Consider the following 15,739-nt stretch of genomic DNA (forward strand, 5'->3'; position numbering starts at 1 on the left):
TTCTAAAGAGATGGCTGCAGAGATGAGCATTACGTGGGTTATTGTTATTGAAAGTTCCTGAGATCAGTGCTCACCACACCATTTCCCACTGTAACCTGATCCCTCAGTGGGAATGGGATGGGGGCGAGAGTGAGATGTTGTGGATTGGCCTCTCAGCACAGGTACCATTTAATACTCAGGACGAGATTCATGTCATTGGGAGTAATGCATTAAAGTGGAAAAAGAATTGATCAAAGGGGAGGAAGCAGAGAGTGAAGATAAATAGGGTAGTTTGTGAGATTGTGCTACAAGGATTGGTGAAAGGACCTCAGCTATTTGCAATCTATATCCATGACCAAGGCAAAGCGAGAGAGAGAGAGCAATGTATCCTAGTTAGCCATAGTTTCAAATCTCACAATGACAGCCTGTGGAATTTGAATTCATTAATGAATTTGGAATATACAGCTAGTCACAGCGATGGTAAAATGACAACTATCATCAATTGTAAAGATACACCTGGTTCACAAATTGTTATACACTAGATGCTCACTGTATTTCAAATCCAAATGTTTTAGTGAGAGCTTTTCTTCAATTCACCACAATCCTAAAAACTCTCACCTCACTGATTACTAGTTCACAAAAGTTATGCAACCAATTTACATGCAATTAACTCTTTGAAATATCCAGTGAGGGTAGAGGCCATTCAGTCAATTGAACCTGCAATGATCGTCTGGAGAGGATCCCAACCTGTCCCCATATTTACCATAGACAGTCCACCTAGCCTGCACAAACTGTACTTGACTGGCCAATTTAGCATGGCCAAGCCACCTAACCTGCCCTTTTGACTGTGGGAGGAAACCGGAGCACCCGGAGGAAACCGATGCAGACATAGGAATAATGTGTAAACTCCAGACCAAGGCTGGAATCTGCAGTGAGGCAACAGTGCTAACCATTGAGCCACTGTAAAGCCCCAGATATCCATTATCTGTTCCCTCATTCTATGAGGTTTTGTCATTCCTTCAGAACATAGTAGATGATGATTCTGAAGTCCTTTAGAGAAGGAAATCTGCCATCCTTACCCAGTCTGGAGTACATTTAGCTCCAGACCCATACCATGTGGTTGAGACTTAAATGATTCAGTGAGACACTCAGTTAAAGGGCAATTATGGCAGAAATGTTGACCAAGTCAGCAATAACTGCATCCCATGAAAGAATGAAGAAAAAAAATTGGGCATACTAAAAATTAGTGTGAAGGTATGCAAAGAGATTAGGAGTTGAAATGGTATGTTGGCCTTTATTGCAAGAAGATTGACGTACAGGAATAAGGAAATCTTGCTGTAATTATACAGGACTTTCAGTGAGAGCACAGCTAGATTATGCTGCAGAGCGTTGGTCTCTATATTTAAGGAAGGGTTTGTTTGTGATGGAGGCAATATAGTGAACATTCACTGGATTGGTCCTCAGAATGAGGAATTGTCCTATGGTGAGAAATGGTGTAAATTGGGCCGAGATTGTCTGGAGTTAAGAAGAATGAGACAGGATGCCATTGAAATATACAATGTGCTGACAGGACTCAGAAGTGTAGGCACAGAGGTAGTTTCTCCCGTCCTGAGAAATCTAGAAAGCAGGGGTACAGTCTCAGGATAGGGGCATGATCTTTTGAATCAAATGAAATGAAAACAAGATTAGAAAACTTGTGAATTCTCTATCTCAGAAAGCTATGGTTGTACCATCAGTGAACAAGTTTAAAGTTGGAATGGAGAGATTACTGGTGCCTCTGAAAATCACGGGAAGCAAAATGAGGTTGGAGCACAATGTTAGTCATGAACGTAATGAATGGTGGAACAGGCTTGAGGGGCTGATTGGTCTACTTCCACTTCTTCCTGATGTGCTTAAGTGATGCTGAAAATATGCTGGATTAATGTGTGCTGTCATTAAGCGAAACTCTCCCATTTTTTTGTGAGCTTGTTTCTCATCATATAATGTGGCCTCAGCCTGAACCACATACTCAGGTGACTGGAGTGGGATTTGAACCCATGAGCCCTGACTCATACCTGAGGCAAAGGTCTGACTGAATTGGTTGCAGAATCATTTCATTGTGTTGAGCAGAGTGAATAAATGCATGAACAGACAATCCCTTGCAGCCTCACAATTACACAATCTCAACAGTAACAAGCCGGAATTGAATACAAGCACAGAGAGAACACACCAAACAGCAATTTGACTGACTGCTTCTCCCTCTTCCTACCCTCAGCTCGTCGTGCCAGACTTCATATTGGACTTTGGCTTTTTTCACTGTCTCTGCATCCATCTCCATGTTCTTGCAGTACACTTGGACCAGCTTCTCTGCAAACCTCACTGGCAGCAGATGAGACACCTGGAGAGGCACAGGAGGTAGAAAGTTCATATCCATCTAGATCAACAGAAAAATGATAATAATGGACTTTCTTGTATAATAGATGATATGGAGGTGCTGGTATTGGACTGGGGTGGACAAAGTTAAAATCACACACCACCACGTTACAGTCCAACAGGTTTATTTGGAAGTACTACCTTTCAGACCGCTGCTCCTTCATTCGGTAACTAGTGGGGAAGGAGTGTCTTATAATCCTGCCCCACTAGATACCTGCTGAAGGAGCAATGCTCTGAAAGCTAGTATTTCCCAATAAACCTATTGGACTGTACCCTGGTGTCGTGTGTGATTTTTAACTTGGTATAATAGAGTGAGCAGTGTTGCAGTGAATGAAGGCTCTGTTAACCTGCCAATGTATGGAGCTACCAACACCTCATCAGGCACAGTTAACTGAAATACAAATGAGGTTTAACAACAACCTCTAGACTACAGTCCAGTGTCTTCCCATCACAGCACTGGCAGTTGGTCCCAGTCCTGTCTTCATTTGGTGTGTGATTGGGAAGAGTTGACTTTTTAAAGCCACATTACAAGCAAGATTTACCTGATCTTTAGAGATTTTGATTGTGACATTCGGGTTCTCTTTTGTGTAGAATAAGGTATTCTGAAAGGGATCTTTCTCCTTCTTCCCATAGTCCATCGGAATAATCTAAATCCACAGAAACAGATGTTGAAATCTTTCAAACATTTAAATCTGAAAAATTACATTGCAAATGGACTACTTGATATTTCTGAAGTGGGACCCCGAAACTAGCTGGGACCTTTGGCACAGATTTCACCGTTGAGTGGCTGTTACTGCAATGGTAACATCTCAGGTCGATTTGTCATGAACACCAGTCTGTACAACAGTACCATGATTCATCAAATGTCCCCTTAAAACTTCTGTAAAGGGTGGGGTATGGGGTGGGGAGGTGAACATTCTGAAAAACACCTCAACTGGGGAAATGTTCATGTGGTCAGGTTGCCATGGAGAAAGAGACTCAAACTCACTGTGGTGGATGATACACTTAACACCTTTCACAGTATCTCCCAGGAGAAGGATAGTTGCTGATTCAGACAGAAAAGAAATGAGAAAGCCTGTTTGTGGTGATGGCAAAACTGGATATTTTTAAGTATTTAGCTTCCACTCAAAGGAACACATCTTGAAGATTTCAAGAATGGGGAGTCAATAAACTGTGTCTTTCCACTGAAAACTGTATTGATATGTCCTAGGGGAGGGGGGCAATGGTGGTGGTGGGGTGCAGTGACCTTGAATATGACATTTGAACTCGCAGTTAGTAACTTTTTAAATGTGACAATATGTAAGAATTAAAGCAAGTATGCAAACTTAAGCCGATAAATTTCATAAACACCTATTTTTAAGGCTGGCGATACTGATTGTGCCGATGATACTAAGGTCGGTGATGTTGTAGATAGTGTCGAGGGCTGATGCAGGCTACAAGACATTGACAGGATGCAGAATTATGGTGTCATGAAGCTGTAATTTAAACAAATTTAGATTAAGTCTTGCATCTTTAAGAATGGGATATGCTCTTTCAAGTTCTTTAATATATAAGTCCGAGAACTCCTTTTAAGTTACTTTCACAGAATAGCTTTAGCTTTTCTAACAAGAGGTGTCACTTCAGTGGTCTGGGTCATATAGCCTCGGACCTTTGGGTGACCATCCTCCAAGGCGGACAGACAACAAAGTAGAGTGACCAAGCACAGGCTAATAGCCAAGTTTTGGTACCCATGGGGATGACCTCAACTGGGCCCTTGGGTTCACGTCACAGTGCAAGTGACCCCACTGCACTATACCCACTCTCTCCCTCCCTCTCTCTCACACACACAGACAAATACTCATACAAACACACTCATGCAGATGCTCTCTCATAGGTAAGCTCTCTCTCATACAGACACACACATGCACCCCCTGCACTCACATCCATGCACGCACCCTCTCACAGACTTATACCCTATCACACTCACACATATTTGACCAAGTTTATACACACACACACACACACACACATTCATTGTGTCTCTCTGGCACACGCTGCATATATGTTTATGAGGTGAATTTGTATTTTCAGAATTAGGTTTTATTTTGTTCAAAAATTGCATAAATTCATGTAAGATTCTGTCAGTCCTACTTTAGAAAGAGAACCAGTTTCACTCAACATTGGGACACAGACAGACTTCAACCTCACACCTTTAAGGCATTGTCTCAGCAGAGATGACACCTATTGTTAGAAAAGTTCAAGCTATTTTGAGAATCTAACTTAAAAGGAGTTCTAGGATTTACATAGTGAAAGAACTGGAACTAGCATATTCCAATCTAAAAGATGAAAGACTTCTTCCAAATTTGTTTACTATCTAATTACAGCTCCATGACACTGTAACCCCTTGCTATGTCTTGTGATCTTATACTCTACAACCATGTGATGAAGGAGCAGCGCTCCGAAAGCTAGTGCTTCCAAATAAACCTGTTGGACTATAACCTGGTTTTGTGTGATTTTTAACTGAGGTAATGAGAGTCATAGATAGAGTGGATAGCCAGAGACATTTCCCCAGGGCAGTAATGGTTATCATGAGGGGTCATAATTTTAAGGTGATTGGAGGAAAGTATAGGGGAGATGTCAGAGGTAGGTTTTTTTATGCAGAGAGAGGTGGATGCATGGAATGCACTGGTAGTAGACTCAGAGACATTAGGGACATCTAAGCGACTACTGGACAAGCACTTGGACAGCAGTAAATTGAGGGATGTGTAGGTTAGGTTGATCTTAGATTAAGGTAAATGCTTGGCCCAACATTGTGGGCCGAAGGGTCTTTACTGTGCTGAACTGTTCTATGATCTAATTATGAACAGCAAAGTCCTTGTTCTCTTTTATTTCCACCAAGCGTTCTGTTAGACATTCCAGGATCTTGGGGATCTCTCAAAATTTCTTTACTTCTCCTGGGAGAAAACCAATGTGTGCCACAGCTCTGAGGAATTCACGTTGATTCACCTCAGTATTTGTGATTTGAGCTGTTTTGGAGTCCTTCTACTAGCTTCCAGCTAAGTGACCCTTTATTATGGATATCCTAGTCTGGCATAGATCTTTCTGCTTTCTTGCTCAGTGACTCCGAAATCAGAATGTACCCTGGGTCTCGATGGCTGTTTTGCTTCTGGGTCATAGCTTCTATCAAATTCTCCTTCTCTCTCTCTCTTTCTCAAAGCTGCTTCTGGAATCTATCTTCAACCCGTAGTAGCTTTCTCTGTGCATGTAAAGCTCTTCCTATGAAAACTGTTTGTACTCTGTGGAAAAATTAACCCAGACTAACTAAAAACCATATTACCTACCTGCAACCTTTCTCCATGGCAATGTGGGTGTACCTGATATATCCCATTTAGAAATTTCAACAAATAAACTTCAACCCCCAAACCTGTCCATTGACCTGAAAAGTACATGATATGTTAAGATGTTGTATTGTTTGCCAGTTGCTTTCCAACCCTGTGTTTTAGGAAATTGAATGAATAATTTAAACTCTTCACGAAGACAACAGTTGATATTTTGTCTCCACCAAGAAACTCAGAAAGCAGCTATCCTTTGTTTAGTGTTTTTCCAATACCAATTCCAATCTTGTGTAGTAAATAAAGGCCTCCCCTGGTATGAAAATTACTTACAGTACTCTTTACCAGCTCCTCAAAAAGGGTTTTCACTTGTCTTACATTTAGTAATGCAATCTTCAAACTCTATGTCGTATCCAAAATCATATGAATCATAAAATTAAACATTTTTACATAAATATCTGGGAAAATCTGGGTGAAGTGGAATAATTATCAAAAGATGTTAGACATTTTGGCTTGCACGGTGAACTGCAGCTTGAGATCCCGAAGTGACTATAATTGTCACTCTAACACTACATAGCTCTGAGATGTTTGATGCTCTGTAGAATTATTTAAACGGCATTAGTTCTGATAGTTCATGTAAACTTTCATTTGGAACTAACCCAATAACTAATGTAGCTTTTGTTGAGTTTAGTGTGGTAGCTCTTTATTGACTGTTTGATTTATGTCGATTTTATCTTGTTCGTTGCAAGAAAATTATTAAATGTGAAGTTGTGTGTTTTGCTTCTTTCCATTAATTGTTGAGAAACTCATCTCTTTTATAAGTATTGACAGGGTTAATTACTGGGGACTCAAATGGGATCTTACCCTAGGCTAGAAATATATCCATAACAAAGAGACCTTGCAGGGCAAGTTCATAGTTCCTTGAAAGTGGAGTTGCAGATAGATAGGATAGTGAAGAAGGTGTTTGCTATGGTGCGTCAATTGGTCATTGCACTGAGTACAGGAGTTGGGAAGTCATTTTGTGGCTGTGCAGGACATTTGACACTTATGGATAACTGTGTGCAATTCTGGTCTTCATGCATGTTGTTAAATTTGAAAGGATTCAGAAAAGATTTACAAAGAATTTGCCAGGTTTGGAGAGTTTGTGCTTTAGGGAGAGGCTGAAGAGGCTGAGGCTGTTTTCCCTGGAGCATCGGAGGCTGAGGGGTGACCTTATAGAGGTTTATAAAATCATGAGGGACATGGAGAGGATAAATGGACAAGGTCTTTTCCCTGCGGTGGGGGAGTTCAAAACTAGAGGGCATAGGTTAAAGGTCAGAGGAGAAAGATTTAAAAGGGACCAGTGGGGCAACCTTTTCATACAGAGGATGATGCATGTATGGAACAAGCTGCCCGAGGAAGTGGTGGAAGCAGGTATAATAACAACATTTAAAGAGCACCTGAATGGCTATATAAATATGAAGGGTTTAGAGGGATATGGGCCAAGTGCTGGCAAATGCGTCTAGATAAATGTAGGATATCTGGGCATGGATGCATTGGATCAAAGGTTCTGTTTCTGTGCTGAACATCTCTTTGACTCTGTAAGGAATAAAAAAAAATCATGTTTACTTTATCTCGGTTCAGTGAAAAGATATTATTTTTAATGCACAGGCATTTTGTGGAAAAAGAAGTCTTGATGCTGATATCTTGCAAGTGCTAATTTGTGGCAGCAGTATTAGGCATGACCTGAAACTCTATATTCAAAAACCAGAAATTATGACAGGATTGGCACTTAATTCTTGATAGGAAAAAGGGGGATCTTTGTAGCACTCAAATTGTCAGCTACACTTCAAATAGCAATGAAAAACTGGAGTGAGAAAAAGGAAGTGGAGTAGAAAAAGCTTGCAATGGAATACTAAAGACAGAGAAAGAGAATAAAACTGGAAGAAGAAATATCTAAAACAGAAAAAGAAAATGCAAAAGAGAAGCAATAAAATCATCCAATTTTCTTAAGCTTTGTAGCTCAAAGACTCAAAATTCTGCTTCCCCCATCTTTTGAGAAAGAGAGTTCCAACAATTCATCACTCTTTATGAATAAAATGTATCCTTATCTCTATCTTAAATGGGCCACCCTTATTTTAACAACAAGGCCTAGATTCTAATGCAAAAGGAAGCATCTTTTCCACAAGCATCCTGTCAAAACCCCTCAGGAATTTGTGTTTCAATAAAGTAACCTCCTACTTTCTAAACTCCAGTGGATATGAGTCGAGACTATCCAATCATAAGACAATTCACCCATTCTCTCAACTGCATTTATATCCATCCTTAAACAAGGATTTAATTTGAATGATCATATGACCAAGATACAGAGAAAAATATTATTTTGTGTGCTATACAGGCAGATCATGCCATACCATACAAAGTACACCAGGGTATTAGAAGAGAATACAAATACAATGTTACAGTGACAGAGCAGACGCAGAGAGAAATCAACATTCGAATTTGAGAGGTCCATTCAGAAGTCTGATAACATCAGGGAAGAAGCCATTCTTGAATCTGTTGATACGTGTACTCAAACTTTTGTATCTTCTGTCCAATAGAAGACAGTGGACAACAGTCTAAACGGGGTGGGAGGGGACTTTGACAATGTTGGCTGCTTTCCAAGGCAGCAGGAAATATATTTGGAGTCAATGGATGGAAGGCTGGTTTACGTGATGGGTGGGCTGTGTTCACAATTCTCTGTAATTTCTTGCAAACTTGGGCAGAGTAGTTAGTGTACCAAGATGTGATGCATCTAGATAGGACTTTTTCTATGGTGTATCTATAAAGATTGATGAGTCTTTATGAACATGCCAAATTTCCATAACCTTCTGGGGAGGTACAAGCATTCTGTTGTGCTTCCTTTACTGTAGTGTTGACGTGGGTGGACCAGGACAGATTGTTGGTGATCGTTACTCCTAGGAACTTGACCCTCCTGATCATCTCCACCTCAGCACCATTGATGCAGGCAGAGGTGTGTCCTCCACTCTGCTTCCTGAAGTCAATGACCAGCCCTGACTTATTAGGCAGTTGCCATGGTTTTCCAGTTGGCAAACTGATACCTTTCGCAACCACCTTGAGGGGCAGGTGATCAGGGAAGTGGCATGTCAAGGCCATTAAGTGGCCATTAACTGATCATTTAAGGGTCTAAACTTTTGGCAATTTAAGAAAGTTACCCTGGAACTTCTTGCCTAACAATTAATTGCAAAGATGGTGAGAAATAGCTCAGGGTAATCAAGGGGATAGATCCCTTGATTTTGAAGAAATGAGTTAGGTTACCTGGAGATTATTGATGTTTAATATCTAAGGGTGATTATTTCCTTACTCCTCTGAAAAAAACAAGTAAACTAGTAGCAAGTTTTGAGAAAATTTGTAGCTCAGGTTGAGGTTCTGGATATAGGTTAGCTTGTTGAGCTGGAAGGTTCATTTTCAGATGTTTTGTCACCACACTAGGTAACATCATCAGTGAGTCTCTGGATGTAGCACTGGTGGTATGGCCCGTTTCTATTTATGCGTTTAGGTTTCCTTGGATTGGCGATGTTATTTCCTGTGGTGACATCATTTCCTGTTCTTTTTCTCAGGGCGTGATAAATGGGATCCAAGTCAATGTGTTTGTTGATAGAGTTCCAGTTGGAATATCATGCTTCTAGGAATTCTCATGTGTGTCTCTGTTTGGCTTGTCCTAAAATGGATGTGTTGTCCCAGTTGAAGTGGTGTTCTGCCTCATCTGTATGTGAGGATACTAGTGAGAGATGGTCATGTCTTGTTAAATACCTTGCAAGAACTGTAAGAAACACTACATTGGACAAACAGGCAGAAAACTAGCCACCAGAATATATGAACACCAACTAGCCACAAAAAGACATGACCCTCTCTCACTAGTATCTTTACATACAGATGACAAAGGACACCACTTCGACTGGGACAATGCATCCATCCTAGGATAAGTCAAACAGAGACACGCATGAGAAGTCCTAGAAGCATGACATTTCAAATGGAACTGTTACCCAGTATGGTGATGAAATGTCTGAAAACGAACCTTCCAGTTCAGTGAGCAATCCGACATCCAAGTAAACTAGTATTTTGAACAATACTGGCATAGTTCAGTCATTCATGGAACACAGAAACATAAGACTTAGGAGCAGGCGTAGGCTTCTTGGGTTCTTTGAACCTATTCCACTATTTGATAAGATCATGATTGATCTGGTTGTGGTCTTAACTCTATCCCCCTGTCTGCATTCTGCAACCTTGACTTCCAAGCCTCTCAAAACTTTCACTCTACCTTAAGTAAATTCCACTGATTTCTAGGGAAGAGAATTCCACATTTTTATAACCCTATGAAATTCTCCAAATCTCTGTCTTAAACTGCGTCCCCTAAATTTAGCCTACCCTACAAGAAGCAACATCCTCTTAGCATCCATTCTATTAAGGATATTAAGTGTTTCAATAAAATCATCCTTCATTTTTCTGAGCTCATTCAGGACTAGAAACGTGTTTTTTAAAACAATTTGAATGTTGATTTGCAAATAGTGAAATCTAACCAGGCAGGAGAGTGTTTATTGGTCATACAGCACAGTAGGAGGTGATTCAGCCTATTGAGTAATTCTAGCTTTCTGAATGGAGTATCCAATTCATTCCACGTCCTTCCAATGCTCTTTCCCCACAGCATTGCAGATTTTTCATTTTTAAAGATTGTTATTTGCTTCCCCTTTTGAAAGTTAGTATTGAATCTGATTTCCTTGCCTAATCTGGCAGAATAGTTTGCATCTCAACTTGCCGAGGTTGAGGAGGAAGAAGGGATAGAATCTCTTGCCAAGGTCTTTTTCCCTGGGGTGGGCAAGTCCAAAACTAGAGGACATAGGTTTAAGGTGAGAGGGGAAAGATTTAAAAAGGACCTGAGGGGTAGCTTTGTCACGCTGTGGGTGGTACGTGTCTGGAATGAGCTGCCAGAGGAAGTGGTGGAAGCTGATACAATTACAACATTTAAAGGCAACTGGATGGGTATATGAATAGGAAGGATTTAGAGGGATGTGTGCCAAGTGCTGGCAAATGGGACCACATCAGATTGGAATGTCTGGTGGACACGGATGAGTTGGACTAAAGGGCCTGTTTCTATGCTGTATGACTCTAATGACTAATTACTTCTAATCCCAGAAGCAAGTTTTGTGAACTTTTTCTGAACTGGTTCTAAAGCAATCATATCCTTCCCTTCTAAGTAAAGAGACCAAAGCCATAAACAGATGAAGTCTCCTGAAAGCCCTGTACAGATACTTCTTTATTTTTACTTACCACACCACTTGTAATTACCAATAACATTCCATTGACCAATTCCTAAACCTTTGCAGTACCTGCATATATGACTTGTAATTCATGTACGAGGATACTCATCTCTCTGTACCAACTTCTTCAAACTCTCTCCATTTAGTCAGTACATTGTTTTAGGACTCTTTCTGCCAAAGTGGACAAGTTCACGTTTTCCCACATTATACTTCTCCTGCCAAATGCTTTCACTCTCCTTAGTTCAGATGAACATAAGCTAATCACAGTCGTTCAGGTTGGGCAATGCTTCAGTTGGGGCCTGCACTAATATTAGCCAGGATTTCTACCACTGATCTGTAACTGGGGTACAAGTCTCGCATGCATTCAGTACTTACAGCTACAATGAAATCTTCTGCCTTCAATCTGGTAGCTTCAACCAATTTCTGAAGCAAGTTTTTTGTTTCATTCTGAAAGAAAACACAGATTATGACAGGGTTATCTTAAAAATAGTTTGTCAAAAAGTAAATTTATTTTGCTATGAAATAACGATAGTCAAAAAAACTTGGGCCAAGTGACTTTTAAGTCAATCTGGATTTAAAGAATGACGGCACGGTGGCTCAGTTGTTCGCACCGATGCCTCACAGTGCCAGGGACCTAAGTTCCATTCCAGACTTGGGCAACTGTCTGTGTGGAGGTTGCACATTCTCCCCGTGTCTGCGTGGGTTTCTTCCGGGTGCTCCGGTTTCCTCCCACAGTCCAAAGATGTGCTGTTTGGATGGATTGGCCATGCTAAATTACCCATAGTGTTCGGGGATGTGTAGGTTAGGTGCATTAGTTAGGGGAAATGTAGAGTAATAGGGTAGGGGAATGGGTCTGAGTGGGTTACTCTGCAGAGAGTTGGTGTGAATTTGTTGGGCCAAATGGCCTGTTTCCACACTGTAGGGATTTAAGGTGAAGAGAAAGAGAAACAGAGGTGGTGATATTCAGGGAGAAAATTCTAGAACTTATGGCCTCAGCCATTAGGGCACCACTGAGCAGGAAAGGAAATCTGAAATGCAGAAGAGATGGGAATTGGAGGAATCCAGAGTTATTGTATGCTTGGAATAGGTTATAGAAATAGGGAGCAGACAGAGAATGAAGCACTCTGCGTAGTATACTTGAGAAGTTACAGGATTGGGAGTCAATGTAGGTCAATCAGCACTGGGAGAGATGGATTACTGAGTGCAATCAGGATTTAGCTAACTGGAAAAGGAAATAAGAATTTGTTGTTTGTGGCTGGTGGTTGTGAAGAGCAAAATGAAGCACAGAGTGACAGATATTTCACAGAATAGGGAACAGTCAGGAAAATAGTCAGCAATTTAAGAGTTAATCATAACTACAATTCACAGGGTCAAGTCGAGCAGTTTTGAAGAAATCAGACTGGAAGGCGAGGGAGGGGTACATGAAGTTTTCAACTACACTGAGAAGAAGTTCAGAATGTCGACAGCCAATGCTCCAAATGTGAAAGCTGTGGTTAGTGGTAGTCCAGTTTCTTCCATTTTGTTTCTTCTGTTTTATTTGCATATATTTCTAGTTAGGTAGCAATGAGAAGAATGCATCTAATTCTAGAAAAAGAATTGAGATGGTGCAGACGAGAATGGTTACAGGGATTAGACGTTCCAGTTACAGAGTTAGTTGGAAAGGATGGGATTATTTTTCTTGGAGCAAAATGGCTTTGGCAAAATTTTACAGTAATATATATATGAAATAGGAGCAAGTGTAGGCCATTTAGCCTGTCAAAGGTGCTATGCCATTAAATAAGAAAATTCCTAATCTGATTGCGGCCTTTGCTTCACCTCCCTGCCTGTCCTCCATAATCCTTAACTTCATTGTTAGTCAAATATATTTCAAAGTTATCCTTGAATATGCTCACTCAATGACATGACGTTCAGTGTTAACAAGGAAAGAGAATTCAAAGCGCTAACGAGCATTTGCAGGAAAATACTATCCTCACCGCCACCTTTAATGGGAAACACATTTTTAACCGTCTCCCTGAATTTTAGATTTCCCCACGAGAAGAAACAAACTTTAGGGTCAACATGCAGGATCAGTAACGAAGGGGACATACACTTTAGGTGAAAGGCAGACGTTTTAGAGGGCATTTGAGCAAAGATTATTCCACACAAGGGATGGCGGGGGTCTGAAATCCACTGCCTGAGACCACACCCCTCACAATTTTTAAAAAGTACTTGGATGAGCACTTGAAACATCATAACATCCAGGCTATGAGCCTGATGCTGGAAAATGGGACTAGTGTAGGTATACTGTAGCTTTGGTGGTACAGATTTGATGGGCTGAACAGCCTCTTCTGTACTGTATGATTCTCAGTATTTATCCAGTCAGAATATGCGTCTTGTAAATTCCACTGAATAGACACAGTTTCCTCATAGTCTAGATTAGAGTGGTGCTGGAAAAGCACAGCAGGTCAGGCAGCATCCAAGGAGCAGGAAAATCAATGTTTCAAGCAAAAGCCCATCATCAGGAATAGAGGCATGGAGCCTGCAGGGTGGAGAGATAAATGGAAGGGGAGGGGGATGGGGAGAAAGTCGCATAGAGTACAATAGGTGAATGGGGGTGGGGATGGAGGTGATACGTCAGAGAGGAGGGTGGAGTGGATAGGCGGAAAGGAAGATAGGCAGGTAGGACAAGTCATGAGGGTGGTGCTGAGCTGGAAGGTTAGAGCTGGGGTGAGGTGGGGGAAGGGGAAATGAGGAAACTGATGAAATCCACATTGATGCCGGGGGTTAAAGTGTTCCGAGGTGGAAGATGAGGCATTCTTCCTCCAGGCATTGGGTGGTGAGGGAGCGGCGGTGGAGGAGGCCCAGCACCTGCATGTCCTCGGCAGAGTGGAAGGGGGAGTTGAAATGTTGGGCCACGGGGAGGTGTAGTTGATTGGTGCGGGTGTCCCAGAGATATTCCCTAAAGCACTCTGCGAGGAGGCGTCCAGTCTCCCCAATGTAGAGGAGACTGCATCGGGTCCACATTCCACCCTGACCTTAAATTCACCTGGACCATCTCTGACACCTCCCTCCCCTTCCCGGACCTCTCCATCTCCATTACGACTTGACACTGACAGTTTTTACAAACCCACTGACTCCCACAGCTACCTGGATTACACCTCTTCCCCACCCTACCTCCTGCAAAAATGCCATCCCGTATTCCCAATTCCTCCGCCTCCGCCGTATCTGCTCTAGCGTGGGGACTTATCAATCTTAATGTTTTCCAAAATTTCCAGCACATCAACTTCACCAATCCTGATCTGGTTAAGAGTGTATCACAAGATAATGAGAGGAATAGATAGGTCAATAGCCAGAGACTTTTCCCCAGGGCAGGATTGGCTGTTACGAGGGACTATAGTTTTAAGATATTAGGAGAAAGCTATAGAGGGGATATCAGAGGAAGGTTCTTTATGCCTGGAAATGCATGGAATGCATTGCCAGCGGTGGTGGTGGAAGCAGAGTCATTGGGGACATTTAAGTGACTGCTGGACATACACATGGATAGCATTGAGTTGAGGGGTGCGTAGGTTAAGTTTTTATATTTTACATTAGGATTAAACCTTGGCACAACATCGTGGGCCAAAGGGCCTGTTCTGTGCTGTACTTTTCTATGTTCTATGTTCCACCTGAACTGATCTGGAACCAGTGTTCCAGCAAAAAGGATAAATAGGGTAGTCACTAGGACTTTAAACTTGTGAGTCGGGGAAAGGGAAAGCAACAGGGAGTATGGAGTCAATTAGAAAGATAAGCAGCAGATTAGCATGTGTGCAGTGTTTAAGTTCAAGGCAGACTAGGAATAAAGCAAAAAGGAAGGATAACTTAGGACATATTACAAGAAGTGATGGAAATCGTGAGGATAAGAAAAATAGCATTAAGGTGCTTTACCTGAATGTTCGTAGTATTTGTAACAAAATAGATGAATTAACAGCACAAATCATCGTGAATGGTTATGATGTGGGAGGCAACACAGAGAGAGGGTTACAACGGGTTCCAGACTGGATTTACAACTTATCGAAAAGATGGGGAGGTGGCAAAGGGGGCGGGGTGCCTTGTTAGTTAAGAATGAAATTAAATCTATGGCACTGAATGACATAGGGTTAGATGATGTGGAGTCTGTGTGGGTGGAGTTGGGGAAACACAAAGGGAAACCATAATGGGAGTTATGTACAGACTTGCCAGCTGTGGTCAGGACCAGGGGTGCAAAATGTAACAGGAAATAGATAGGGCATGTCAGAAAGGCAAGGTCACGGTGATCATGAGGGACTTCAATGTGCAAATGAACTGGGTGAATAAAGTTACCGATGGATCCAAAGAAAGGGAATTCATGGAATGCTTACAGCATGGCTTTTTGGAACAGCTTGTCATGGACCCCACGAGGAAGCAGGCTATCCTGGACAGTGCTATGCAATGAGCCAGATTTTATAAAAGATCTTAAAGTAAGGGAACACTTAGGAGGCAGCGATCATAATATGGTAGAGTTCAGTCTGCAGTTTGAAAGAGAGAAGGCAAAATCAGATGTAATGGCGTTATAGTTAAGTAAAAGTAATTATGAGGGCATTAGAGAGGAGCTGACTAAAATCGACTGGAAGCAGAGCCTCGTGGGGAAGACAGTAGAGCAACAACGGCAGGAATTTCTGAGTGTAATGAGGACACTGTCCATAGGTTCATCCCAAAAAGAAAGATTATCCGGCTGACAAAGGAAGTCAGGAAATGTGTCAAAGA

The 15,739-nt window shown here is 41.6% G+C and overlaps 1 protein-coding gene across 1 annotated transcript in view; it reads right to left on the reverse strand.

The window, feature by feature from the left end:
- The window catches only part of LOC132822847 (deoxynucleoside triphosphate triphosphohydrolase SAMHD1-like), a 65,300-nt gene that overhangs the window by 2,866 nt on the left and 46,695 nt on the right, over positions 1–15,739 (reverse strand). The window contains exons 11-13 of the mRNA XM_060836220.1: positions 11,375–11,446; positions 2,934–3,038; positions 2,228–2,356 (exon numbers count right to left, since the gene is read on the reverse strand). Coding sequence (XP_060692203.1) covers positions 2,228–2,356; positions 2,934–3,038; positions 11,375–11,446 — 306 coding nt within the window. The remainder of the gene's footprint in view (positions 1–2,227; positions 2,357–2,933; positions 3,039–11,374; positions 11,447–15,739) is intronic.

Source organism: Hemiscyllium ocellatum, chromosome 15 (assembly GCF_020745735.1).
Source record: "Hemiscyllium ocellatum isolate sHemOce1 chromosome 15, sHemOce1.pat.X.cur, whole genome shotgun sequence".
Classification (NCBI taxonomy): domain Eukaryota; kingdom Metazoa; phylum Chordata; class Chondrichthyes; order Orectolobiformes; family Hemiscylliidae; genus Hemiscyllium; species Hemiscyllium ocellatum.